This window comes from Typopeltis vanoorti, chromosome 3, assembly GCF_054136105.1.
Source record: "Typopeltis vanoorti isolate ZY-2024b chromosome 3, IOZ_Tvanoo_1.0, whole genome shotgun sequence".
In the NCBI taxonomy this organism is placed as follows: Eukaryota; Metazoa; Arthropoda; class Arachnida; order Uropygi; family Thelyphonidae; genus Typopeltis; species Typopeltis vanoorti.
The window spans coordinates 154,257,873-154,285,385 of NC_143551.1; the positions used below are offsets into that span (position 1 = coordinate 154,257,873).

General features: G+C 36.8%; 1 protein-coding gene across 1 annotated transcript in view; it reads right to left on the reverse strand.

Moving 5' to 3' along the window:
* LOC150108675 (O-acyltransferase like protein-like) overlaps window positions 1–21,380 on the reverse strand; it is a 185,422-nt gene extending 164,042 nt beyond the window's left edge. Inside the window, exons 1-4 of the mRNA XM_090390500.1 lie at window positions 21,332–21,380; window positions 20,170–20,263; window positions 12,937–13,102; window positions 6,765–6,844 (exon numbers count right to left, since the gene is read on the reverse strand). Coding sequence (XP_090246626.1) covers window positions 6,765–6,844; window positions 12,937–13,102; window positions 20,170–20,263; window positions 21,332–21,380 — 389 coding nt within the window. The remainder of the gene's footprint in view (window positions 1–6,764; window positions 6,845–12,936; window positions 13,103–20,169; window positions 20,264–21,331) is intronic.
* Window positions 21,381–27,513: the final 6,133 nt, after the last annotated feature.

Below are 27,513 nucleotides of genomic sequence, written 5' to 3' on the forward strand. Positions count from 1 at the left end.
AACTCTGTTGTTGTGGCCGGTCCTACCTAGCCCACCCAGTTCAGCCCTTCAGGTAGCTCGGATGTACTAGATATTGTCATCTTTAAAAATATAAGATACTAATTCAAATTGGAATCAGTTAACGAATTATATTCTGACAACAGTCCTATAGTGCTTAATCTAGGTTCATCAAATCCATTATCTCCTCTGCCCACATTCATACCATGGGACAAGTTAACCAAGGTTCTTCCCGATCATATAGGTTCGGTGGCCAACATCAGTAAAAAGGAAGAGATAGACTCAGCAGTAAATAACCTAACTCTACAAATTCAGAAAGCAATAGAATCAGTCAGATAATCCACTGTTCACCCAACCAACCGTATCCCTGAAGAAATCATGGAGCTAATCAGAGCAAAAAATAGAGCCAGAAAGAGATATCACAATACAAGAGCCCCACAAGACAAAACAGTATTGAACAATCTAAACAGGCAGGTCCGGAAGCTCTTCGAAATCACAGAAACCATCAATGGGAAACCAAATTGGCTAACATCAACACTTAATATCATTCTGTATGGAAATTCGTAAGAGTGATTCTCAACAAAAAGCAACCCACACCCCTATACAAACCAAGAAAAGGACAGTTTACAAAGATGGAGAGAAAACTGAAGCACTAGTAGATAACCTTGAATCTCAGTGCAATTCATCTCATACAAATCTAAATATTAACCTTATGTACAAGATTCATCGTCATGTTAGGACAACCTTATGACAGAACACTGTTAACTCCGAACATGTCACTCCTACAAATCCAGCATAAATGATAAATATCATCTCCCATCTATACAGTTAAAAAAACCAGGACTGAATGGCATAACTGTATAACATAACTACTCCCAAGAAAGGCCATAGTCCATCTCGTCAACATTACAAATGCCATCTTTAGATTCCAGCATTTCCCTACTACATGGAAAACTGCCACCATCATGCCACTGAAGAATGCTGGAAAACATCCTCAGCTTCCCGAAAGCTACAGACCCACAAGCCTGTTGTCCAGCCTCGGAAAGGTGACAGAGAAAGTGATCCTCTCAAGATTCCAAGCAGAAACAGATAAGTTAGGAATTTTGCCTAATTAACAGTTCGGCTTCCATAAGGCCCATAGTACAGCTCAACAGGTACACCGGCTGGTAGAAATCATTACTAAAGGTTATAACTGGAAACTCAATGCAGCTGCGATCTTCATCGATGTAGAGAAGGCGTTTGACAAAGTATGGCATAAAGGCCCTCTCTAAAAACTGATAACATTTAACTTGCCAATCAAGTTATTAAAACTAATGCACTCTTACCTGAAAGACAGATATGTGCAAGTCAAGGTCGGCGAAACGGTTTCGACCAGACGCAGGATCTCGGCATGCTTACCTCAGGGATCTCTTCTGGCCCCTCTCCTGTTCTCAATCTACGTAGCGGACATTCCTCTGAACCCAAGAAGAACATTCACTGCATTATATGCAGATGATACTGCACTGCTGGCAAGTTCTCTGAGCCCCAAACTGGCAACTAGGAGACTTCAAACCAGCATACGCATCTTAGAAAAGTGGATGGCATACTGGTGGATCCAAGTTAACCCCCAGAAAAGTTCAGCTATACTGTTTACTAGAAAGAAAATCCATACCCTGGAGGACATTTATTTATTGGGAGTAAAGATTCTATGGCAGACTGAAGTTAAATATCTTGGAGTGATTATTGATAGTAAACTCCTATTCAGCAAACATATAAGTTACATTACCTCGAAGACATTCAAAGTCTTAGCACAGATCTACCCTATGATCAACAGATAAAGTAAACTGGACACGCAAACAAAATTAACAATTTACAAGATGGAAATTCGACCGGTCATCACTTAAGCATCCCCCGCATGGTGTCACATCGCGAATACAAACATTCTGAAACTTCAGAGATTACAGAATAAGTGCCTGAGGATGATTCTGGATCCCCCTTGGTTTATAAGGAACACCCAGATCCATAGAGAAATTAATATCCCTTATATCTCTTCCCTTCTCCTAAATCTAGCTGAGAAGTTCTTTACCAAGACAAGCATTCATCCTAACCCGTTAATCAAGGAAGCCTCGGAATATAATGAAGCGGAAAGTTACAAATATAAAACACCAAAGTCTATCTTAGGTTCAGCTGAACACAACTAATTTCACTGCCCTCAATGGGCGAGTATATAGCTCACAAACACTCCATTCAAACTTCTTTCATTACAGACAAAGGGGAATATGAAAAGCAAGTTTGCTTCACTCATCTAACCAGAAATATTATTCGTTATTCGTATTCAACTTTGATAGGATTCGAGTTTTGATGCTGTGAATAGAATGATTGACATTAGAGTGTAAGTGCCAGTGATGAACTTAAAAGAGAGTGCAACAAAGAAAAACCATGAGTGGGATTACGCGAAGGAGTACGGCATTATATACATATCTCAGGTAAGCATATTTGAATATATCTAAGCATGAGCAGCATAAGTCCCGACAACTTTATCTTGTCTTTAGATAGGAAGCTGGCCGTCGACCTCCTCAAAAAACTGTTGAAGAAATTTGAGGTTGAGTGGCCAGGATACCTAAACCTATAATCAATGACAGAGGACTCCACAGAAGAGTACGACACAACACCAGGGAAAGAAGGGAAGATGAACCTAATAATCTCTGCTCCCACACCGACAGACCATACAGAAACCCATGCACGAAAAAAGCGTAAAACAGCAGAGACACAGGCAAAAGAGCGAATGGAAGAAGACGACCCCAACATTGATCCCCCAACAACGAAAAAGTCCCGCCAATTGTACTACGGGGGAAAAGAAAGATGTACAGCCCTCAGACTGATTATGCAAAACTAACAAATAGCCTATTCATGGGCAAAGAACGTGGACGACGGAGTCAAAATTCAGCCTGTCACAGTGGTGGACTACAAGCACCTCACAAAAAACAATTGACGATTTAGCATTAAATATCATACTTTATCGCTTAAGTCAGAGAAAAACCTAAAAGTTGTTGTGCTCTCAGGGGAGTAGTAGAAAACATCTGCACAGATGAAATAACTGAAGACCTTCGCCTCGACGATCTCCCACCTGTCAAGGTCAGCAGAATGTTGCAGGCCGACAAGAGCCCAATGCCCCTAGTTCTGGTGGAGATACAAAACACCCACAATAATATATACAACATAACAACGATCTGTGGTCTGAAAATCACACCTGAACCACTGAGGAAAAGAGCCTCGTCGGGCCAGTGCCAGAGATGTCAAAAATAGGGGGCACTCCCAGAAACTCTGCAGAGCAGACTACAAATGTTTCAAATGTGGAGAAAACCAATCCACAGCAACCTGCTCAAAACCAAGGGCCTCACCAGCCAAATGCGTAAACTGCGGGGGCTCCACCCAGAAAACTACAGAGGCTGCAGTCACTACCCTAAGAACAAAACAGCCACAAGGTTTCTGGTGCCCACATGCACCACAGACGACGGCTCCCCAGTTGCCTGACACTCAACAAAAGACAACAAAACACCACCTTCCACAAATGAAAACACCAAAAGTTTGGAAAGCCACCGCCGAAGCAGGACATACGCCGAAATAGCCCGCCCATCCAAAGATATCCAACAGGACCAACCTCAACCAAATATGACATCAGTCATTACAACCCCATTGACAAACAAAAAAACAAAAAAGGGTTAGACTTCAGTAAGTCAAACCCTTCACCACACTCCACAAAAAGGTTCCTACAAGAAACAGACCATCTTATCAGTGCTTGTTAACGAACAAAACTAGGCTATTCCCATACTCAATATAGATCTTCGCTTGGAACGCCAATGGCCTAAAAAACAAGACACTGGAGCTTCAAGAATTCTCTCACAGACACAACCCCGACATCATCCTAATCAACAAACCTCATCTAAGACCTGCAGACAAACCAAACCTGAGAGTCTACACACTGTATAGAAATGACCAACTGAACTACAGATGTTGCAGAACAGCCATATTCATCAAAAACTACATCCGGCACAATGAATACCCAACCACCAATCTAGAGCTCACCGGCATCAAAGTCCACACAAACTCAACTGGAAGACTTAAAATCTACACCGCCTAAAACTCCCCCGCAAAGACCCTGCTATTTTCCGACTGGAATGCTGTCCTTAGCATAAATGAATCCATCATCGTCGCTGGGACTTAAACTTCAAACATCTCTCCTGGAACAGCAGAACCACAAACAAAATGGCCATATCCTCTTTAGCTACACAGGACTGAACAACGCCGTCATAAGAGGACTCATCGAACCACCCACCTCAGCCCAACAGGTGCAGCCGACATCCTAGACATCGCTATCTTACACAACGTCAAATACAAGTACAGCCTCCAAGCACTGAACGAATTATTATCGGATCACAACCCAATCCTACTTCACTTAGGGAACAAAGACCAGCCACCTCCCCCACCCCCAACCCTCCATAGTCTGGGAGAAACTTAGAAAAGTGCTACCAGAACATATCGGTCCAGTTCCCCACATAAAAGCCAAAGAAGAAATAGACACGGCAATAAAGAACCTCACCAACCAAATCAAGAAAGCCATGAAAGCAGCCACAGTAACCATGACTACCCACAAACAAAATAGTCTCCGGGAAGAAATCATGGACTTGATAAGAGAAAAAAATAGACAAAGGAAAATATATCACATCACACGTGCTCCCCAGAACAAAACAGTTTTCAACTGATTTGTTTAGTCTGTTGAGAACTTGAGAACAAAACAGTTCTCAACAGACTAAACAAATCAGTGCGAGAAGCTCTCCAGAACCACAATAATCAACAATAGGAAAATAAGCTCACCTCCATCTGCACAGCAGATCATTCCATACGAAATTCCAAAACAAAGCCATAGCACGAAACCTAGAAAAACAATGCAGTCCTGCATACAAGAACCTAAAAATCAGCCACGTATAGAAGATCCATCATAAAGTCAGGCTCACAGTAAATTGTCCCGACGATAATCGAAGACCTATCTCACCCACCGAAATAATCGGCATCATCAACCACCTCAAGAACAAAAAATCAAAGGACCCGACAACATCACAAACAAAGTCATCAAGGCCACGCAAAGCCATAGTACATCTGGCAAACATCATAAAATCTATCCTCAAATAGCAGCACTTCCCCAGTCATGGAAAACAGCCGACGTCATCGCAATTCACCGACCACAAAATCAACATCCTATCAGCCTGGTATCCAACTTAGGAAAATTAGCAGAGAACATCATCCTCATCAGACTCCAAGAACATGTCAACCAACTAAACATCATTCCACAAGAACAATTTGGCTTCTGTCAAAATCACAGCACCACCTAACAGATCCATAGGCTGGTAGAACTCCAGTGTGCTGATTCAACTGAATCAGCACACTGTAGCCGTCTTCCTAGACATCTCAAAGGCCTTCGATAAGATCTGGCACCAAGGTCTCCTTTACAAACTTATCATTGCTAACCTTCCACTAAACATGATACATCTGATTAAGTCATACTTCACAAACAGTAAGATTTAAGTGAGAATAAATGAAGCAGTCTCAACCCAACGAAAAATCCTGGCCGGAGTTCCCCAAGGATCACTGTTCGCCCCGATCCTGTTCAACATCTATATGGCAGATATCTCTCAAAATTCCGTCACATTCACCAGCACCCTTTATGCAGACGATACGGCTATACTAGCTAGATCTCGCCAACCACATCTCGTAATCAAAAAAACTACAAGACACCATCCAGAATCTAGAAAAATAGTTTGCACATTGGCGACTGCAAGTAAACCCATAAAAAGCACAGCGATAATTTCACGAGAAGACAAGCATCCCCCAAAGGAGAGATCACACTGTTCAACTCAAACATTTCCTGGAAACCGAAACGAAATACCTCGGAATACTTCTCGACAAACGATTATACTTCAACAGCTACATCAAGAGCACATGCCTCAAATCATCCGACGTTATCGCCCAGCTGTATCCCTTGATCAACAGACACAGCAAACTAAACACAATAAACAAAATTCTATTCTACAAGACAGTGATCCGTCCCACAATTATATACGCCTCCCCAGCCCGGAGCCATACCTCCAAGGCAAACATCCTCATGCTAAAAAGACTACAGAACAATTGCGTAAGGATGATCATGGACGCCCAGTGGTTCGCCTGGAACGCGCAGATCCACCGGGACATAAATATCCCTTACATATCTTCACTAGTACGCTCCCTAGCAGAAAAATTCTTTATGAAGACATCTACGCATCCAAACCAACTAATAGAGCAAGCCGGAAACTATGATGTTAATGACCTTTGGAAACACAAAAGCCATCCTAACACATAACCACTTCTGCCCACTCAGGACGAGCTAAAATAGCTCAAAAACCTCTCCCATCACTGCTCCTGAAACAGACAACAGGGAATATGAAAAGCGTCAAGCTTCACCATCTGCGCCATTAATGTCCTGCGTCAACTTTGGTATCTCTCCCGGGTCTGGCTCCCACTGAAGAGACCTCAGTAAAGGTCGAAACCGGTCTGGGTAGTGCCCTTCCCATTATGCATTGCATTATTCACGCCTGAAAGGGGGTGTGCTTTGCATTATGGTATACATACTAAGGCAAATGATATGAAGTCATTATCCTCTATATACAAGTAGCTTAGCCATACACACACACACACACACACACACACACATATATAAATATATATATATATATATATCAGTTTATAATACTTACCTCATCAAAGGCAGTAGCACAACGAGAATGAAGATGTATATCTGAAGGTCACATGCGACGTACCAAGTATGAGGCAAACACTGAAAAATAAAATAAAAATGTAAATTTCGAAATGGATACAATTCGTAAAGAATAATCAATTACCTTATTACATTACAAGTGAGGATGCGGGATCGGGGAGTTCGATTACTGTTTCTCTAGAACGAATTTTATTGATAAGTCCAACCCGAGCACTACTTAATAAATAAATGAACTATGCACTATAAAGGAAACTGGATTCGATAAATTAAGCAACAAAGTGAAGAAAAAATCACGACAACTCTGTGAGAAAAGAGAAAAGAAAAGCACCTGACAGTCAGGTACATTATGTTAAAAGCGATGCTGAATCTTGTTATCATGTTCAAATTATTGATTCCGTCAGGGGTATATGCAAATGAGACAGAAAAAAAATGGGTTGTTCTGAAGTAGTTTACCATTTTGCAAAATGGAAAACGGACAAATTCCTGAATGCATGATAGCAAAATTGACGTGTGAATTCAGTTGGCGAGCCAGCATAAAAATCTCAGGAGGAGATATAAATGTAGAAAGTATTTTACCTTGGGTATAATAAATGTTAAAGATACTCAGCTATACTTTCTACTTTCTACATTTATATCTCCTCCTGAGATTTTTATTTAATAAGGTTAAAACACCTTATGGTAACTTGTTCTGGTAAAATACATATAAGCTCTGTATTACGAAAATCTTGGTATTTCTAGTCTGGCTCCAACTGATAAGACCTCAATAAAGGTCGAAATTAGTCTGGGTAGTGGCACCTTGCCTTTGATACAAAGCATCATACATCTCCTCCAGGAGATGTGCTTTGCATTAAAGGTAAATATTAAGATTAGTGATCAGAGCTTATTCTACTTTTTACCATGAGTTTTCTTGGTCTTGCACTAAGTGCAGGGTCAGCTAGACTATATATATATATATATATATATATGTTATAGTTAAAGTGATAAATCCAGTTATTATTAATAATTACCGGTTAAAGTGAATAAATAAAATTAATCACTTTAACCGGTTAAAGTGAATAATACCTAGAAGAGTCTGGTAAATGTAATAAATACCTGTTTATAGTTTTTTATATAGCTTTTCATTCTCAATAGAAATTACAACAGCTTAGGTTTGGTTAGGTTAGTTTATAATGAAAAAAGTAAGGAAAGTACTTCTTTTGCACTCAATGAAATCAGAAATCAGAAATCATTATAAACTAACCCTACCTAACTCTTATCGGTTGGAATTCATTATAAACTAACCTAACCTAACCCAGTTGCACGCCAGTAGTGTCCGGCGCCTGTGTGCAAATCTTTAGTTGGCGCCCCTATCCCCCCCCCCCTCAAATAAAAAAAAACACTTTAAAAAAACGTTTTTTTCAAAGTATTTCCTCCTCTTTGGCGCCTGTACTTTCTTACTTTTTTCTTTATAAACTAACCTAACCTGAGCTGTTATAATTTCTATTGAGAATGAAAACCTATATAGAAAACCTATAAACATGTTAACATGTTTTTATTACATTTACCAGACTCCTCTAGGAATTATTCACTTTAACCGGTTAAAATGATTCACTTTAACTGGTAATTATTAATAATGACCAGTAATTATTAATAATATCCGGATTTATCACTTTAACCGTAATATATATATTTATATAATTTCCCGGGCTTGAAGACTGTTCTGACAGCATTACAGGATAAAATTTGCATTTTTATTGATCTCCTATTAACAATCTTTTTTCAGATTAATGTGTTGGTGATTAGCATTTTTCTATTATCGTTTCAAACATTTTGTTTTTCTAAAGCACCTTCTGAGAAAATCAATTCAGGCACAGTGATGTTTCATGCCATATTGTCATTAAACACCTTCTATGCTGAGTATTTGTTTTCCAATCTGTTTACGTGATCTATCCGCTTTATATTAGCCATGCTGGCACATTCCTGAATACGAACAATGTCGGGTCCCTTCCTAACGTCTTATTTTTTTTATATGATAATTCCTTTGGTGGAATCTGTTCAGGCTCGTAATATTTTTCACAAATCTCATATCTCTAGTTTCTAATCTTTGATCAGGTGCTTTGTTTCTAATACAACTCTCAAATCCATAACTCAAAACTGGAGTGAACCGTGTCTTGTATACTGCTATTTTCATATTTTGGCTAATTTCTCTTTTATTTCATAAAGCTTATTCAACGAACTCACCAGTGCTTTGCTTATTATTTTGTCTATTTTAACATTTACTTCTATAGTTCCTCCATTGAGAATGCAGCAATTTTCTTTTTCTTTTCTGCCCATTTTCATAATTTTGGTCTTTTTATATCTCATTTTCATATTAAATAACAGCTGAACTTTTTTCAGCTATTATTCAGTTTAATCAGGAGTAAAACATCATCTGCATGAAGAAAAGAGCTAAGTTTGATATTTCGAATTCTAATATCAGGTGGCACTTTCTTCCAGAATGCGATTCATATCAATGATGAATAAGAAGTGGAGATAACATGCACTCTTGTCATACTCCTGATTTTACATCAAACTATCTTCCTGTATTTCCTTTAATTCTAAACCTCTGATTTAAAACTTAAATCTGGACTATGTATTTATAATGTTCTTAATGAGATGTGATATAGGATATAGCTCTTTATAGTTTTCACGTACCTAATATAACGGTAGTCTTTTGAAAAGCTTTTCTGCTTTTCTCTGGGCCCCCTATCGTATTTCTTTACCAGATCCATTAAACGGCAAGTATAGGTCCCAGTTATATTCCCATGATTGCTCAACTATTTGTCGTAAACTGAATAACATCTGATCTTGTTATTCTCTGTTTGCCTGAACCCAGCTTATTCTTTTCCAAGAACAATTTTATTCAGCCTCTATTTAAGTATGTTTGCCGGCAGACTTAGAAGAGAAATCCTCTATTATGCTCATATTCTCACATCCTACATACGCGAAATTGCGAAATTTCCGAAAAACGGTAAAAATAATATATACAAAATTTAATAAGGTCTAATTTGGATCACTATCAAAATTTATTTTCAAATGGAATTCCAACGGTGATTAAGGCTAAAGAAACATATTTATCCTAAATCTGCCGCTGACTTGGCGTTAGCCTATACAGAGTAATAGAGTCTATATTTAAGTTTTAGGTCAGTGGTTAGAATTAAAGGAAATACAGAAAGATGGTTTGATGTAGACGTGCGTTATTTCCCTATCACCACTAGGCTCTAACATCAGTTGTTGAGGTAATAAACTGTCACAACACAAGAATTCTATGAGGAAATATTATTATTATTATTATTATTATTATTATTATTATTATTATTATTATTATTATTATTATTATTATTATTATTATTATTACTATTATCATTATTATTTTACAAAATATCCATAGGCTACATGCAAAAAAGGACTAATCTCAGTTGTTGCAGCAATGAGTAGTAAAACTAAACAAAACTGCTATTAAGAAATTATTTTTATTACTATTAAGTTTAGGCACGCTCGACATATAATTTAGTTTTATCTAATACTGATAGAAAAAACAGTCTGATTGAAACAAAGGAAATCTTAAAATTCTACAAAACATTTTAAATATTACGAAATTATGAACTTTAATTCAGCTGAGTCGATGCGGTATGATTAATATCTACTAATATCATTAATATGTAGATTCGTTTTATATTTTGACAATAAAATTCATTCGAATAAAACCAAAAACAGAATGTATTGGTATATTCAACTTCCCAAGTGTTTTAAATCCCATTCAGCCAAAGGGAAGTTATTGCAATACATATTTTCGACACATTGTTTTATTGGTCACTTAAAAAAGGTGCAAATTAAATCCAAACGGGAATAGGAAAAATGGATCTAATAGATTCCGTTTACCTATTTGTAATTGTAATGCCAAACTTACGCGATTTCAGACACTCATCTAGAAATTATTCATTTAATCTTAAAAATGCAATTAATCAAGAGGAAAACAACTTCCAAATATTCCTCCATAAAATAAGTACAGAAGTTTTCCAATGTTTTATAACATAATAAATTTATAAGGAATAATCTCATTGCTTATCACATCTTTGTCATGTTTTTATTAACGCTAAGATTTTGCACTGTATATTCACAAATAGTTAGTAGTGAATTTACAAAAAAAATGCTGTATCTTAAATGCTGTCCGCAATACTGCTTGCTGATCATGTTGTGCATTTGCTTCTAATTTGCAACACATCCCTCCACGTATATTAATAGGGGAACAATATAGAATCATGTGACTGTCAGCTAGGTTTTCTGTATTTGTGTAATTTTTAGAATGCTGTCATATAAAGTATCTGGATAAGGAGAAGGGGAAACGGCAGCCTGATCCTGAAAGGAACAGTAAGTCTCGAAGATCTTCACACTTGGAGTTGTTGTTGTGACAAAGAATATATGGATGTGAATAGTTATGATGGGGGGGGGAATTCACAAGCAATTAAGCTGGAATGAGATTGTGATATGAATCACCAAGAGGAGGGACGCTCCACTGTATATCTGTAAGAAGAATTTATTAAGAAAAGATTCAGATTATTGGACGAGTGGAGGAGATTGACAGGAATTCTAATTAAGAGATGAACAATTTGTTTTAGGTCACTGATTACAGCAAAAAGCATCTTTTCCAGCGTGGTCAGTAGAATGGGGAAAAGAGAGACAGGAAGAGCTTAGGACATTAAAGAATCCAAAGAGGTCTGAAAGTTTTTATGATTGTGTAATGATACTGACTCCAGATGAATGATATATCAGCATATGCGGGAAGAAAATCTTAAGCTACATGAGCTGAAATGGGATAATTCATTTGAGCTTATGTGGCTTAAGATATTCCACAGACCATTTCGGACTATAGAAATGTTAAATCACGAGTGAAGTAAGGTAAGGAAATAGGATTTAATGATCTAACATACTTTCTCAAGCTACTTTAGGCTCTTATCCAACAGTTTAGTTCTCAGTCCTCCAGACGAAATTTACCTGCCCGTAAAATCTTTCAAATATATGATTTTCTCTTGAACTCGAAATTAGAAAGCTCTCTTCCATGTTTATATGTTATAATCATAACTACTTGAATACATAAATTATGATGCAAGAATACAGATCCTGAAAGATTCCTTTAAGAATTGCATAATCGTCCTCAAGATGGGAAATATCTTATATTTCTCAGGGAAAACCTTGATCTATCTCAGTTGATGACTTAAAGAAAGACAACAAAGTTCAATATAGAGAGAACAGATCATATCCTAAACGATGACAACATTGCTCAAGTTTTTAACTACTTTCAGATATCAATGAAGCTGCTTCAACACTCTCATGTAAAATAATATAAAAATAAATATATTAGAGACTACAAGATATATTAGATAGAACTGAATATATAAAGGCATTATATTAACCAGATCAGCAAGGAGGTCTAGAGATCCTATCATATGCGAACGAAATGTGCCTTTCTTATTATTTAATTTTAAAGTAATTATAATTTTAGTAATAGTAATTTTAAAGTTTTTCACTGTCATACATCTTTAACAACATCGTAATAATAAGTAGCACAGTATTATTTATTGCATGACGATGATCCAAAGAAAACTAGTGTGAAAAATCATCAGGAGCTCCTCCCTGGAAATCAGCGACTAGCTCCTAACAAATGAGAAAAATATAAAGAATGTCTTAGTTAATGTGGAAAAGAATGATCTTACTTAAAAATGCGTAACTTTTTTTATTGTTTTCAAATAGAAAAAACTGATCACAAACCATTACCCACTACATGAAAGAAAAGGTTGTAGGATAGATGTGTTTGGTATCATTTTTGTGGCTTTTTGAGTAACATATTATACTTGGAAATAAGTACATAACCAAAAGCAGAGTTTTTTGGCTGTGAACGTGCAGGAAAGAAAGTTACAGAGAACAATGAAATGTGAAAATAAGACGTTATGCCGACGAAAGATGTTTTATATAATACTTCTTATCATTATAATTTCTGCTAAGTGAAGGAAACACTTCACATCTTAAAAATGTCCACTTAATAATTTATAGAATTCATATATTTGAGATGGTGAATATTTTCACTCAGTCATAATATTATAAAGACAACGAACAAGAAAAACAATTCTGCATACCATTTCGTTCATATGAAAATAATTATTGACTAGAACTACATTTTTCCACCAGCCCTCACGACACGGCGGTAAAAATGACTCCACGTGGTCTTTGAACAGTGGACCGGATCCACATAACGGAGATAAAAACACTGCAAGTACGACAGTCAGATGGGTTGGCTGCATCCTAAAAATCAAAATTAAAAAAAATGCAATTCATCAGTATTCATTATCTTTATATAATTTATATAAGGACAGAAGAAATTTAAGCAGAATATTACAATTTGATACAAATTTCTAAACAAGAACCGTACTGTTCACGTTTTCTTGTTGAATTTCAACACAGGACATTTAACATACTGTATACAGCATATTGCTTTTAGATAAGCACGTTAATAGATATTTCAAATGGCATGCTATAACAATTACGTCCATAATTTTCAGTACCATAATTAGCTGTTGTTAATTAAGAGAATTAACTGAATAAATAAGTAATATACATTAGAATTTAACTAAAATGAAATAGCATAGAAGAAATAAAAGAAGCAAAGAGAAAAGAAAGACAGAACAAACATTCACAAACGAAGAACGACAAAATACAATTGGAAAAATGAATGTTATGCATAAAATAAAGTGAAAGAATGAGTGAATTAAATGTATTAAGAGAGCATGAAAGTCACCAGTAATACAACTAAAAGTAAATAAAATTAAGGATAATCCACTATGTTTAGTCAGGAATTAAAATTGGGCTGATATCCAGTCATTAATGATAAACAAATAGATAAAAAGAGATGAGTATCAACATGCTAAAGTGGTGTTTTCTACTTTGTGGAAAATCATTTTCGTCACGACGCAATGGACCATGAATAAAGAAAATTTAGATTATCTGTTCAAGAATGCATTTTTAATATGCAGGAAAAAAATTTTTATAACGAACCAAAATATCCATATATAAGGCATAATTCAAACTTATTTAACCTAAATTAATTAAAGTTTTTAATTTAAGTTTTTTAATTTAAAATGATTTAAAAGATTTAAATGATTTAACCCAGCCACTGGGGTGGGAAAATTAATCTTCTCGGTGCAGGTCCCAAGCCCGGATAAATGCGGAGGGTTGGCGTCAGGAAAGGCATCCGGACATAAAAAAAAACCATGCCAAAACCAAGGATGAAATGTTGGATAACAGAGAAAGGACCACGGCTAGGGCGTCGCCCGTAAGCGACGCGCAGTTCTGTCGCCCGAGCACTGTGAGAAGTGGGCTAGGGCTACTGAACCAAGGACGGGTTCTGCTAAAGAAGCGAGTCCAACAGAAAGAGAATGTGTGTAAAGTAAGAATCGGGTCGCTGAATGTGGGTACGATGAATGAGAAGTGTAGGGAGATAGTGGACATGATGAGAAGAAAGAAGCTGAAGATCTTGTGCGTGCAGGAGACAAGGTGGAAGGACAATAAAGCAATGGAGCTGGCGGAGGGATATAAACTGTTTTATAGCGGTGTGAATGAGAAGGGAAGAAACGCAGTTGGAATTATCATCGATAAGAAGCTGAAGGGTGAAGTCAGCGAGGTGTGCCAGAAGAATGATCGGATTATGAGCGTTAAGCTTGAGATGGGAGGAAGTGTGGCTACGCCCCACAAGTAGGTTGTGATGAGGAGGAGAAAGAGACATTCTGGAGAGAACGTGAGCAAGTAGTAATGGGAATCCCTGATGGTTAGAGAGTGATTGTCGGAACAGATCTGAATGGGCATGTAGGAAGGCGACGAAGCGGTGAAGAAAGGGTACATGGGGGTTGGAGTACTGGTGAAAGAAATCAAGAAGGTAAAAGAATCATAGAATATGCTGTGACCTTCGATCTGGCTATAGCTAACACGTGGTTCAAGAAGATAGTTGGGCATCTGATAACTTATAAGAGAGGGAATACAATGAGTCAGATTGACTATATTATGTTCTGTAGGAAACATCTGAAGGAGGTGAAAAACTGTAAAGTGATTAATGGAGAAAGTGTAGCGGCACAGCACAGCACAGCACAGCACAGGTTGGTTGTGGTAGACTGTGATATAAAAGGGGAAAAGAAGAATAGACGGAAGTGGCGGATACAGAGGAGAATAAAGTTGTGGAAATTGGAAGAGGAAGGCCCAAGGAATAAGTTTAAAGAAAAGGTATTGAAAGAAATGACGTTATCAGAGGATGTGGAAGAATTGTGGGACGTTAATAGTCGGAATATTAGAAAAATTGGAGAAGAGATGCTTGGTATGACATCAGGAAAGGGACCGCCTGAGGATAAGGAAGCATGGTGATGGAATGAGGAGATGCAGTTGGAGATCAAGGAATAGAAAGAGACAAAGAAAAAATGGGACATGACTGGAACTAGAGCCGTCAAGGAGACATATAGATTAGCGAAGAAAAATGCAAAGAGAGCTGTGGCAAGGGCGAAAGCGAGGGAAGTTGATGAGATTTATGAAGAACTGGAGAGAAACGGTGGTTAAGCTCAGTTGTTGAGAATAGAGAAAGCCAGAGATAAGGCCTCGAAATACATAACATCAGTCAAGCAGATAAAGATGCCTCAGGAGTTGTATTACAAGAGGAGGACAAAATCAGAGGAAGGTGGAAAGAATATTTCCTTAAACTACTAAATGAGGAGAATTCGAGAGAGAGGTGTGAGGATGGAGAGGCAAAACGAGAGACCGGTGCAAGACATAAGTAGAGAGGAAGTGGATTGGATACTGAGAAAAATGAAGAATGGAAAGGCTGTGGGGGGAAGACCAGATACCTGGGGAAGTGTGGAAAAGTTTGGGCAGTTAGGTAGTGGATATGTTATGGGATCTGATGAGGAAAATAGCCCAACGGGAAAAGATACGAGGGGAATGGAAGAAACGTATTCTCGTCCCAATCTACCAAAGAAGAGGCGATGTTCAAGACTGTGGCAACTATAGAGGGATCAAGCTGATGTCACACACATTGAAGATATGGGGAAGAGTAATTGAAGGGAGGATACGGCAGGAAACGAAAATTGGTGAGGAGCAATTTGGATTTATGCCAGGAAGAGGGACAACGGATGCGATATTGGCGCTAAGGCGATTGATGGAGAAATACAGAGAGATGCAAGTGGGCCTGCACATGGTGTTTATAGACCTGGAAATGGAATATGACAGAGTGGCCAGGCAGGAGGTATGGAGGTATATGAGGAAGAAGGGGGTGTCGGAGAAGTATGTAAGGTTGGTGAAGGAGATGTATGAGGGAACAGAAACTCAGGTCAGGTCTAGTGTCGGCATGACAGAAGGGTTCCCCATTGTCGTAGGGCTACACCAAGGGTCAGTTCTGAGCCCCTACCTCTTTGAACTGGTCATGTATGTACTAGTGGATGATGTCAAGAAGGAGGCACCATGGAGCATGCTGCTTGCCGACGACATTGTTCTATGCGAATCATCCCGAGAGAAGCTTGAAAATACCCTGGAAGAATGGAGAAAGGTATTGCAGGACAGAGGCATGAGAATTAACCGGGAGAAGACTGAATATATGTCAACGGGGAGTGATGAGGATATGGTCATACGACTTCAGGGTGAAAGGCTAATTTCAGGGAAGAAATTCAAGTACCTTGGGTCTGTTGTCGAGAGGAATGGTGACTTGGATGAGGAAATACAGCACCGAATAACATGCGGTTGGATGAATCGGAGGAACATGAGCGGGGGCCTGTGCTACAAGAGAGTGAGTTGTAAGAGGAAAGCTGTATAAGATGGTGGTGAGGCCGGCGATTCTCCATGGTGCGGAGACGTGGCCTATAACCAAGGCACAGGATAGGAAGATGGAGGTGGCAGAGATGCGGATGTGGAGATGGATGAGTGGTGTGACAAAGAAGGACAGGATAAGGAATGACTACATCAGAGGGGCGGTTAAGGTGGGACCAATTGGCAAGAAGATACAAGAAAGTAGGCTGAGGTGGTTCGGACATGTAGAGAGGAAGGGTGAGGAATATGTTGGTAAACAAGTGGAGTATATGGAGTTTGAGGGAAGGAGGAAAAGAGGCAGGCCCAAGCTCAGCTGGAGGGATAAGATGACAGAGGATCTTAGGGAGAAAGGATGGAGTCCGAAGGACGCCCTGGACCGGAAAACTTGGAAGAGGAAGGTTAAAGATCGATGCGCCGACCCCGTTTATCATGGGATAAGGCATAGTGAAAGAAGAAGAAGAAATTAAAATGATTTAAAAGATCAGTTTTTATTAATTTAAATTAAAGTAATTTAAATTAACGTAAGCTTCGCACATGATCATATAGTTATGCTTACCTCCATATTCGATGAAATATATATTTTGGAATATGGAATGGTTTCTTTAACTTTATAACTGCTTCAGTAAATATGTAGCTGACTAGAAGACCTCTGAAATAAATAGAAATTGAGTTGAATAGATTATCAGATACAGTGTGCCCATTAAGTAATGAGATTAATTTTTTACAGGACGGTCCTTTGACTAAAATTAGCAAACATGTTTACAGTTATGACTGATTGAGCGTGTTTTAATCACAGGTGCAACTTTCGAGTCGGTTGTCGCAGCAGTTTACATCTGGCAATCGTTGAAGTAAGAGTGTGTGAGTGGAGCGTGTCGGAAGTTGCTTCATGGAGAAAAGAGCCATGATAAAAGTTTAGTGTAAATTAGGGAAAACTGCCTACAGAAGTGTGCCAAGGCCTTATAACGTTTGCGGCGATGACTGTCTGAGACGTGTACAGATGTTCCGCTGGTTTTCAACATTTAAAGAGGGGGTGGGAGGGAATCTCTGAAGGAAGAACCACGGTGTGAATGATTAGTTCCTGCACTACAAATGAAAATGTGGTGAAAGTTAAGGAACTTTTTGCCTATGACAGACGAGTAACCACTAGGCTACACGCTGTACAGCTTCTTGTAGGGAAGGAAACGGCCAGATTAATCTTAGAAAGAGATTTGCAAAAGAGGAAGATATATTCGAGGTTTGTATAGCACACGTTGACACAAGAACAGTTGATGTTTTCACCTCGATCCGGAAACGAAACGCCAGATCATGGAATGGCACGGAACATCTTCTCCCCTGCAGAAGAAAGTCAGGTTGCAAAAATATCGTGTCAAGACAATGGTCATTTTCTTTTTCGCTGGAATTATCAACCGCGAATTTGTTCCTGATTGCACAACAGTGAATGATCAGTATTATTTAGAGGTAATACAATGTCTATACGCCAGCACGCAGCATGTCAGAAAAGAACTGTTCCACAACAACAATTGGTTTCTGTTGCACGACAACGTCCGTGAGCTGTGCGCTGCGTGTAAAGCAGTTTCTGGTTTAAAGTAGATCTGTGTGATCGAATTTCCTGTCCCCCTATTCGCCAGATTTCGCTCCCGCATACTTTTTCCTCTTCCCAAAGATAACGTATTCCTTGAAAGAGGAGCGCTTCAGCTACATTGAGGACATCCAACGCGGTGTGACCCAGAGAGTGAAGGAGATTCCCGTTCACAACTTCCACGTTGCCTTCGAAGCCTGTACGACAGATGTAAACTTTGTGTGGAGTTGATGGGAGATCATTTTGAATCTGTGTAATTGACAATTCCAAATATAGTTTTTTTTTTTTTTGATATAATAATTGTTGTTTCATTACTTAACGGGCAAACTCTGTGTGTTTTAAACATTATTGAATAGAATGTTCAAATCTTGAAAGATTTGATATATATGAAATATCCTTTATTCCACCTGAATGGATTAATTTTGAATTATATAAATATAAAACAAAAAATTCTCCATTTAATAAAAATTATATTTTGCTTCAAAACAAATGATTTCGTTCTTAACTTCATTAGTATAATTCAATAATTAAAATAACTTAATTTATTTCTTGCCAAAATTCTTGATAATAATATATGGCAGCCCTTAAGTCAGGTTGATAGCGTCTCTGTTACTACACTGGAATGTAAGCATAACATTTAGTTTGTGTTTATGTGTGAATATGGTAGAAGATGATCTTCACACAAAGATGAATGAGTAGATGAATAGTGACAACCAAACTATTCATTGCTGACACCAAGTAGCGTGGAAAGGTGTAATGTTAGATGTATTGTCTTTAAAAGTGGTCGAAAACAATATGTCCAGTAATCAATAGAAGAAAATAAACATCCATTATAACCACTACATCTGTTTGTATTAGAGAATGTCCGAGCTTGGGAAAACTATCATGTTCAGTCTCTCCTGCAGAGGTCTTAAATTATCCACTAATTATTGGGATGGTTATATATTCAAAGTCAGGTAGAAGCATTTGGGTATATAAAACAAATTAGAACACTGTATTGTGGATAGAAAGAGAGAGAGAGAGAGAGAGAGAGAGAGAGAGAGAGATAGTGATAGAGAGAGAGAGAGAGAGAGAGATAGTGATAGAGAGAGAGAGAGAGAGAGAGAGAGAGAGAGAGAGGAGTTAAAGTTATTATTGGAATCACTATAATCTCAAATCTCTCTTGGCACAAGCGTATCACAAATATTGTCTCCTCTCCATCCATAAATGAAGCTGTCTCTTTTGCTCGAAGCTTTACTTCAACTCCAATCAGATCCTAACTCTATACAAATCACAGATCTTCCCAGCCACTGAATTCATCTCTCCATCACACATCTGGGATGAGTTGCTAACAAAACTGGGTTTCTAGAAAGGAGGAATTAGATTGATTGACGACCCCTCTCTCACTGATATACTTCACTCAATTCTAGCAGGCGTTCATATTCTGCAGAGTGATTTTCTATAAATGCTTTTATGACCACTGTTCATCAAAGTGGAATCAATAATTTCTCAAGCCTCTTGCAAATCTGTCCAAATGCGTGCAACAGCCTTTCATCCATTTCTGCTACCCCTTCGAACAGTCAACCACTACATGTGTTTTCTAAGAAATATAGTCCATAGCTTTTAATGCCAATTGTGAACGAGTTCCGTACGTCTGTTCACAGCTCCAGTGTTCTATAGGGTAGCAAACGCTCTTGGATAGGTTTTCTATAAATAAAATAAAATAAAATGATATAAACAGTCAATTTGCATGAAACCATATCGCCATTTAGTTAAAGCGGTGCTGTAAAATTATTTAATTATCTGAATGAAATTGGAAATCATTAAAGCGAATGCTTTAATGTTTCTATGTTTGCTTATATATCCTACTATTATAAATTACACTTTTATTTAGATAGAAATACCGAATCTTTTTTATTAAAAAAATCACATAGATTGGATTTTCGCTGAATGAAAATATAAATGAATACTTTACCCCATGAAGAAAAATGAATCAACTGCTACTGTTGAATTCACTACAGCTTGAAAAGAGAAATCTTGGACAAAGTCTTTAACTTCGAGTAATCTACCTAATATGAGATAAAACCAGAAGGAAATGTACTAAAACTATAAAGAAATGCATTTTTAGACTAATGTAATGATTATGCATTAATTATGAAGATAATAAGAATAAGTTAAATTTAACACTTTATTTTGAATGAAAATGTGTGTTTAATGAAACTGAATGTTAGGGAGTTCAAAAACGAGCATGAAATATGCATATCGTTTTAGACATTTTTATTTTCACTTCCTTTTAAATTCATTTAAACTTCTCAATAAATGATATTCTTGTTTAATCCACGTATAAGCAAACAAAGTTTGTACTTGAAGTATCTTCACAACAAGGCTACTTACTTATATAAAGGCTAATGACTTCGCATAAACGGCCGGTATCGCATAATGCAAACACATCCTTTTGGATATGTACAGTAACGAAAATATTAATGCGAACATCCACATTTTAAACAATTTAATTTCGCAAGAAAATAAGTGCAAAAATTAAACTCCAACATTACCTAATAATCTATCTGTGCTCCTCGGTTCCTAATAAGTTCATTAATTAGCTTAAGCATGGACTCTACCAAATTAGAACACCAACACCATACTTTTATAATGGATTGCATTAAGTTATCCTTTGTATCACAATTTAATTTTCCAAGTCTCTTACACTATGGCCCACAAATTTTCTATTGGATTAATGTCAGGAGAGTTGCCTGGCCACTGAAGTAATTGGATCTTGCGATTTTTGAAGAATACTTTCACTTTTTTGGAAGTAAGGCATAGAGCGAGATCTTCTTGGAAGATGAGTTCTTCGGCTTTCTGAATCTATGAGACCAATCCTTTCTCCAATATGTTTATGTATTGATTACTTTTCATCATACGATCAACAGGCACAAGTGATCCTGGAATGCCATACGTAAAACAACCTGAGAACATATTTTAGTTGGGTGTTTAGGAGCTTGTTGAAGGTTGACAGGAGAGGTCTTCTCAGCCGCTGATTTGCGAACATAGGATACTCGCTCTCCTTGGAAAAAGGAAAGGATTTCATCTCAGGATAGAAATTTCTTCCACTTCTAAATAGTCCAATCTTTGTTTACTTTTGACCACTGGAGCCATTTTTTCTGAATAGCCTTCATCAACAGTCATTTCTATTTTAGTCTGTGGGAAAACCTCCCTTCTTCCAACAATCGTCGATAGACTGTCATGTAAGAAACATGAATCCGAATAGCAGCCAAATTTCTATTTAAGTTTAAAGCAGACAGTGTTGGATTTATTTTTCGCTTCCTAATTATTAAAGGATATTGAGTAACATAGTTTTTCATTTTTCGCCCACCGTTTCATTTTCTGAAAAGGTACCTGTCTCCTTAAACTGCTTTAAATCGCATTAACAACACCCAAACCAACACCGCACTCGTTGGCAATTTGTCTTTGAGTAATGGATGTGTGCTCAGAAAGAGTATATATTTTTAACGTTTTCTTGGAGAATATCCATTTTAAAGTACACAAAATGAATAAAACACCTCAAACGTCATCATCGACATTTTATACTATTAAAAACTTACAACTGTATTAATAAACATCGTAGAAATAGTTAAAACACGCAGAACTCAACCAAAATAGTGAACTAAAACCAAAACAACAAATAATAAATCAAAATTATTGTGAACTGAAACAAAACCCAGAACAAAACCTTCAATAAAATTCGGCTTGTTCGGAATAATTTGTTCGGTATTGTATAGCAATTTATTATAGGATGTGCCAATACCCTGACCAGTTTCGAGCTTTATTGACACCTCATCAGTGGAATCCAGATCCCAAAGAAGACAACAAGGTTGAATAATTGCAGACGTCATATATTTCCCATATATAAGTAGTAATCCAGGGACAAGCATTAATCCAGAGTATTTAATTAATTTTATACACTTTTGTGTGCATGTAATATCTTTCAATGATAATAAATATTAAAAATATAATAATAAAAATATAATATTGTTCCAGTAAAAAATTAATATGCACCAACTGATCAATGTCATCATCAGATAGCTTAGTGCTTTCTTCGTGGGTGCATGTGATTGCATTATATCTCATCCAGAAACAATATTATTAAAATTAATAGTATTCACTTATTCTAAAAAAAGACTTTACTTACTATAAATATGGCATTGTAAATAAACGCCTAAGAAAAATGCCAAAAAACAGCATTGTTATTTATTATTTGTGTATGTTTTGCAAAATGTTACCTTAGATTTTGTGATATGAACAGAAAATAAAATAATAATATTTTCATTTTACATTTCTAAATTCATTACTCTGTATATATGGTGATGATAATGAATAATATATATATATATATATATATATATATATATATAAGGAATAGAAACCCTCGACGCCATAAAGGTAAAAGAGGGACAGATCTATTTATTTATTTAAATTTATTTATTTTTTTAAATTTTAATTAGATTTTCATAATGTTTTTATTCTCGTACAGTGAAAGTAATATTTTATTAATCGGTGAGTTTCCTAATTTCTGTTTCGTCTTAAAAAGGTATAAATATTCTTTCGTACTTCGACACTACAGGTTCTGTTTGAAATATTAATATTTACAAAATTGGAGTAGGGTGGTTTAGGGAGAATGGGCACAATATTTAAGAATATTTATTATGCAAACCGTTCACTGCTTTTCTGCGCACTTAGGCACCTATCCAGATGCACCTTTTATCTGAACTAATTCAGATGATGACGTGTTTCAGTTACTGATTACACGTGTATTTTGAATATAGCTCCACGTTTTCTACATAGGAGCGATATGTTGTACTCTGTTTTCGTTAACAGAGCTAGTTTAAGATCACAGGTGCACTTTTGAGTAATTATACTAAAGAAAAATTATAATAAAATTAAGTAAATGCTATCATAATGATATAAATCAGCATTAGTTAAATTGCAATCTACAGCTGCAATACTAGGCTTTGCCTTTTCAAATGCTAGTATTTTCAGACAAAGAAATTCATCTCTCACCTGATAATAATTACAAACATCCAGTAGCCTGTGTAGCTCAGTGGATGTGGCGTTTGCACACCACGGCGCTAGGCCACACGAAGGAAGACTTGGTTTCGAGTCTAGTCGGCGACTGGAGGAAATTTTTCTAAGCCTTTTTTCGACCGGTTCCCGAGTTAGTCGATCTCTGGCACAGGCAAGCGGGTTTTTCCTCCCGAAAACTCGGGTTTTTCGTCCCGTAAACTCAAGAAAATCGACCGTAGAACCCACATTATTTCAGACATTAAATATATTGTGTTATGGTTAGGGACCACGAGATGGCGGCGCATTTGAGCCGTCTCTCTTCACTATGTACCGAGTTAGTCGATCTCTGGCACAGGGAAGCGGGTTTTTCCTCCCGGAAACTCGGGTTTTTCGTCCCGTAAACTCAAGAAAATCGACCGTAGAACCCACATTATTTCAGACATTAAATATATTGTGTTATGGTTAGGGACCACGAGATGGCGGCGCATTTGAGCCGTCTCTCTTCACTATGTACCGAGTTAGTCGATCTCTGGCAGAGGGAAGCGGGTTTTTCCTCCCGGAAACTCGGGTTTTTCGTCCCGTAAACTCAAGAAAATCGACCGTAGAACCCACATTATTTCAGACATTAAATATATTGTGTTATGGTTAGGGACCACGAGATGGCGGCGCATTTGAGCCGTCTCTCTTCACTATGTACCGCTTAATTAGTGATAGCCTTGGGCCATCTATCTCTGATTGGTACCAGTGGAGATTGAACTGCCCACTCAGTCTCCAAAAGTCAGATAGTGCTAAATGGCCTCGCCTACTCCCGTATACGGGAATAAAAAGGCGTTAGCTGATTTTTTTTTTCATTCCTAATGCGAGTTTCTAATCCACAGCTCATTGGTGAAAGCGGGTATTCTATCTAGTCGGTTGTTCATCATCATGGTTTATTTACAATTTACAACTTGTAAATAGGGAAGTGGATGAAATAAATAGGAACAAGAAAAGTTAATTATAACATGTAGTTTTCCAAGCAACTCTGTTTTGAGCCAGTTGAGTTATGAGTTATTTCTCGTGGAGAGAGAGAGAGAGAGAGAGAGAGAGTATCTGTGCTGATAACGTGGTTAATATGTGCCAGACAAATAAGGTGTCAAATTATGGAAAAGGAGGATGTCTCAGTTGATGTCCAAACCAATCGAATTGACGTCTGCATTGGGTTTCAATCAAGGGTGTTTGGTTTGCCTGTTATAAAATACTGGAATTACGAATACGATCCTTCCAAGAGTAACCAAGCAACAATCTTAAGCAGGTTGTATTAAAGCTATTAATGGTTTTCATTCTTTTTGGGTGGAACCGTCCTATGTTTCTCCATGATACAAGATGATAGCCTAAGAGGATTCTTTGTAAAGCCTCATTTTTATTTCCAAGTAATGAGGGATGATTTCGATATATTTCTTAGATTCCTGTATAGATTGAGAGTTTATATTTTCTTAATAATATGTCATTAACACTGTTATTTATATTTCAGCCTACGTGTTGAAAGTCTTCAACTTTTTTAAAGGTTAGTTGTGTTCTGTAATGATGGAACCTTGTACTATATTTATGAGTATTTTAGTTTTATTTCTTTAACTGTCAATCCAAATATTTTTGCAATTTGCCATAGTTTGTCAAAGTGTTGTTGCGCCTTGGCTAAAGATGAGTCTATTAATACTATAGCATCTGCACAGTTGAGGTTGTTAGCAGTTGAGTCGGTTGTTAACAACATGATATTTGCGATTACAATTTCCTTTTGAACAGTTCAAAAGAGAAGTAATTAATTACGTACTTCACTTTGGGAGCATCCATTTATATATATAAATATTTTTTTTCAGTAAAAAGACTAAATATAAAATTTTAAATTTCTTAGTGTCATAAAATACTGGTATTGTAGGAAAAGGTAAAGACTAGTATTGAAGCAGCAGATGTACTTATGCTGATTTACATCATCATTATGTTACATTTACGTAATTTTATTATCATTTTCTTTAATATCTTTACTCAAAATTGCACCTATGAATTAAAACTAGCTCTGCAAACGATAGCAGCATTTTCCTGCATTTACTATGCAGAAAAAATGCAGTGATTTTCAAAACGCACGTGTATTCAATAATTGAAACAAGTCACCTTCTGAATTAGTTCATATAAACCTTACCTTTCTCCCTAAATAATCTTAAATTTATTCTTATTATTCTTAAATATTTTGTTCTCTCTAATTAACTATTGAAACTGATAATAGAAGTGTTAATAAGGATAATAGGATTAATGTTAATTACGATGAATTTTTCCTCCGATGAATTTTCCAAGCGATGAATTGTCCCAGTGATGAATTGTCCCGCGATGAATTATCTCGCGATGAATTTTCCAAACACAACATTTAATAGACAATATACATGTAGATACATGAAGTAAATAAAGCTCTTATTTAGAATAATTTTCGCAAAGGAAAACGTTAACAAACAAAAGAACTATTGGGGAAATATAAAGAACGCACCAGCTTATTTTGTCATCTATTCAAATCATTAAAAATTTCCATTTCGACAATGGCTGCCACATTTACAATAACAATAATACCACAGGAATTACTGTTGCTATTAACATAACACTTTTCACTTCACTAAGAAATTTATCTTTGTTTATAACGACTGTAATAAGAGATGTGCAAGTAGACTCTGACCAATCTCAGTGATGAATACATCGTCGTCAATAAATTTAATAATTTTAATTTTAAATAGCTAATATAATATGTTCAAGACTTCTTTTCACTGAAGCAATGGAACCCTTAATTTGAATTTCATTTACCCTTATGAACAATAATAATATAATAGTTAAAGGTGTGGATGTGCTCTAGAAATGGCGTTTGTATCCATAGCGCAAGGCTGCTGTAATAAAACAGTTCTATGTTAGATTATATTCATTTGTTTATTTTTTAAAACGGTTTCGAAGTTTCTAACAAGCTGAAATGGGCTTTGTGCCCAGAAACTAGGACTTTTTATTCTGTAAAATCAAGCGAATAGACTGCACAACTGCCACTATTTCAGACAATAATACGAAGTGTTAGTGTCAGAACCATAATATATTTTTTGTATTCTCCTCCCCGGGTCTCAGTTAAAAAATCATTGATAGTCTTGGGTGAGCTGTTCTGTTACTGAAGAAGGCTGAAGACTAGTAGCCCACTAGTAGCAGATTTCGTTTTGAAATAACAGCTATAAACAATTTATAATTCCTAGTCAAACAAAAAACACAGACAGATGTAACGAGCAACGACGTTATGAACAGAGTACAGTACACAAAAAAGAACATTGGTTGATTCACAACACTGGCATGTTGTTATAACAGTGATATGAATGAAATGCAGGGTCATACAAACTGTCACATGAGCGTATCGAGGTAAAGAGAACCATCGTAAGGAACGTTTCAATATTTTCGATTGAATCAATTGATATATTTGAAATCAGTTAACTAATGGTCTTAATCAAGCTACGCAACAACAGTTTATGTCTTCATATGCCTTTGAAAGATAAGATTTGATTTTCACTTCCTTCCTTACAAAGAGACAAGTAGTAGGGTAGCCACTAGTGAAAGGATCAAGATCAAGTTAAGATAAGGAATCGTGACGTCATCGGTTGATAAGAAGATGACGTCATTGTGAACGTGACGTCATGAGATTGGAATGTTAGAATTTCTCTGTGGGCATATTGTCAGTGACATGAGTTCTTGTGTTTTGGTTCGCGTATGGAATTATGGCTGATGGTAGAGATAAGGATTCATGTTGTGATTGGTGGTGCACTAGTGACAAGATGAAGATCAAGATAAGATAAGGATTTGTGACGTGAATATTTGTTGTTATCAGATGTAGATAAGTGACGTCATTTGTAAATAAGTGACGTTATTGTTTTGAATGGAAAGCAAGATATATTAGAGATAAGGATTCGTTTTGTGATTGCTGGTGCCCTAGTGACAAGATCTAGATCAAGATAAGATAAGGAATCGTGACCTGAATGTTTGTTCTTATCAGATGCAGATAAGTGACTTCATTTGTTATTTGTAAATAAGTGACGTCACTTATAAGTTGTAAATAAGTGATGTTATTGTTTTGAATAGAATAGGGAGATATCTTAGTAGATAAGGAATCGTGTCCTGATTGGTGCGACACTAGTGACAAGATCAAGATCAAGATAAGATAAGGAATCGTGACGTGGATGTGTGTTGTTATAGAGTTTGGAATGTTTGGAATTTC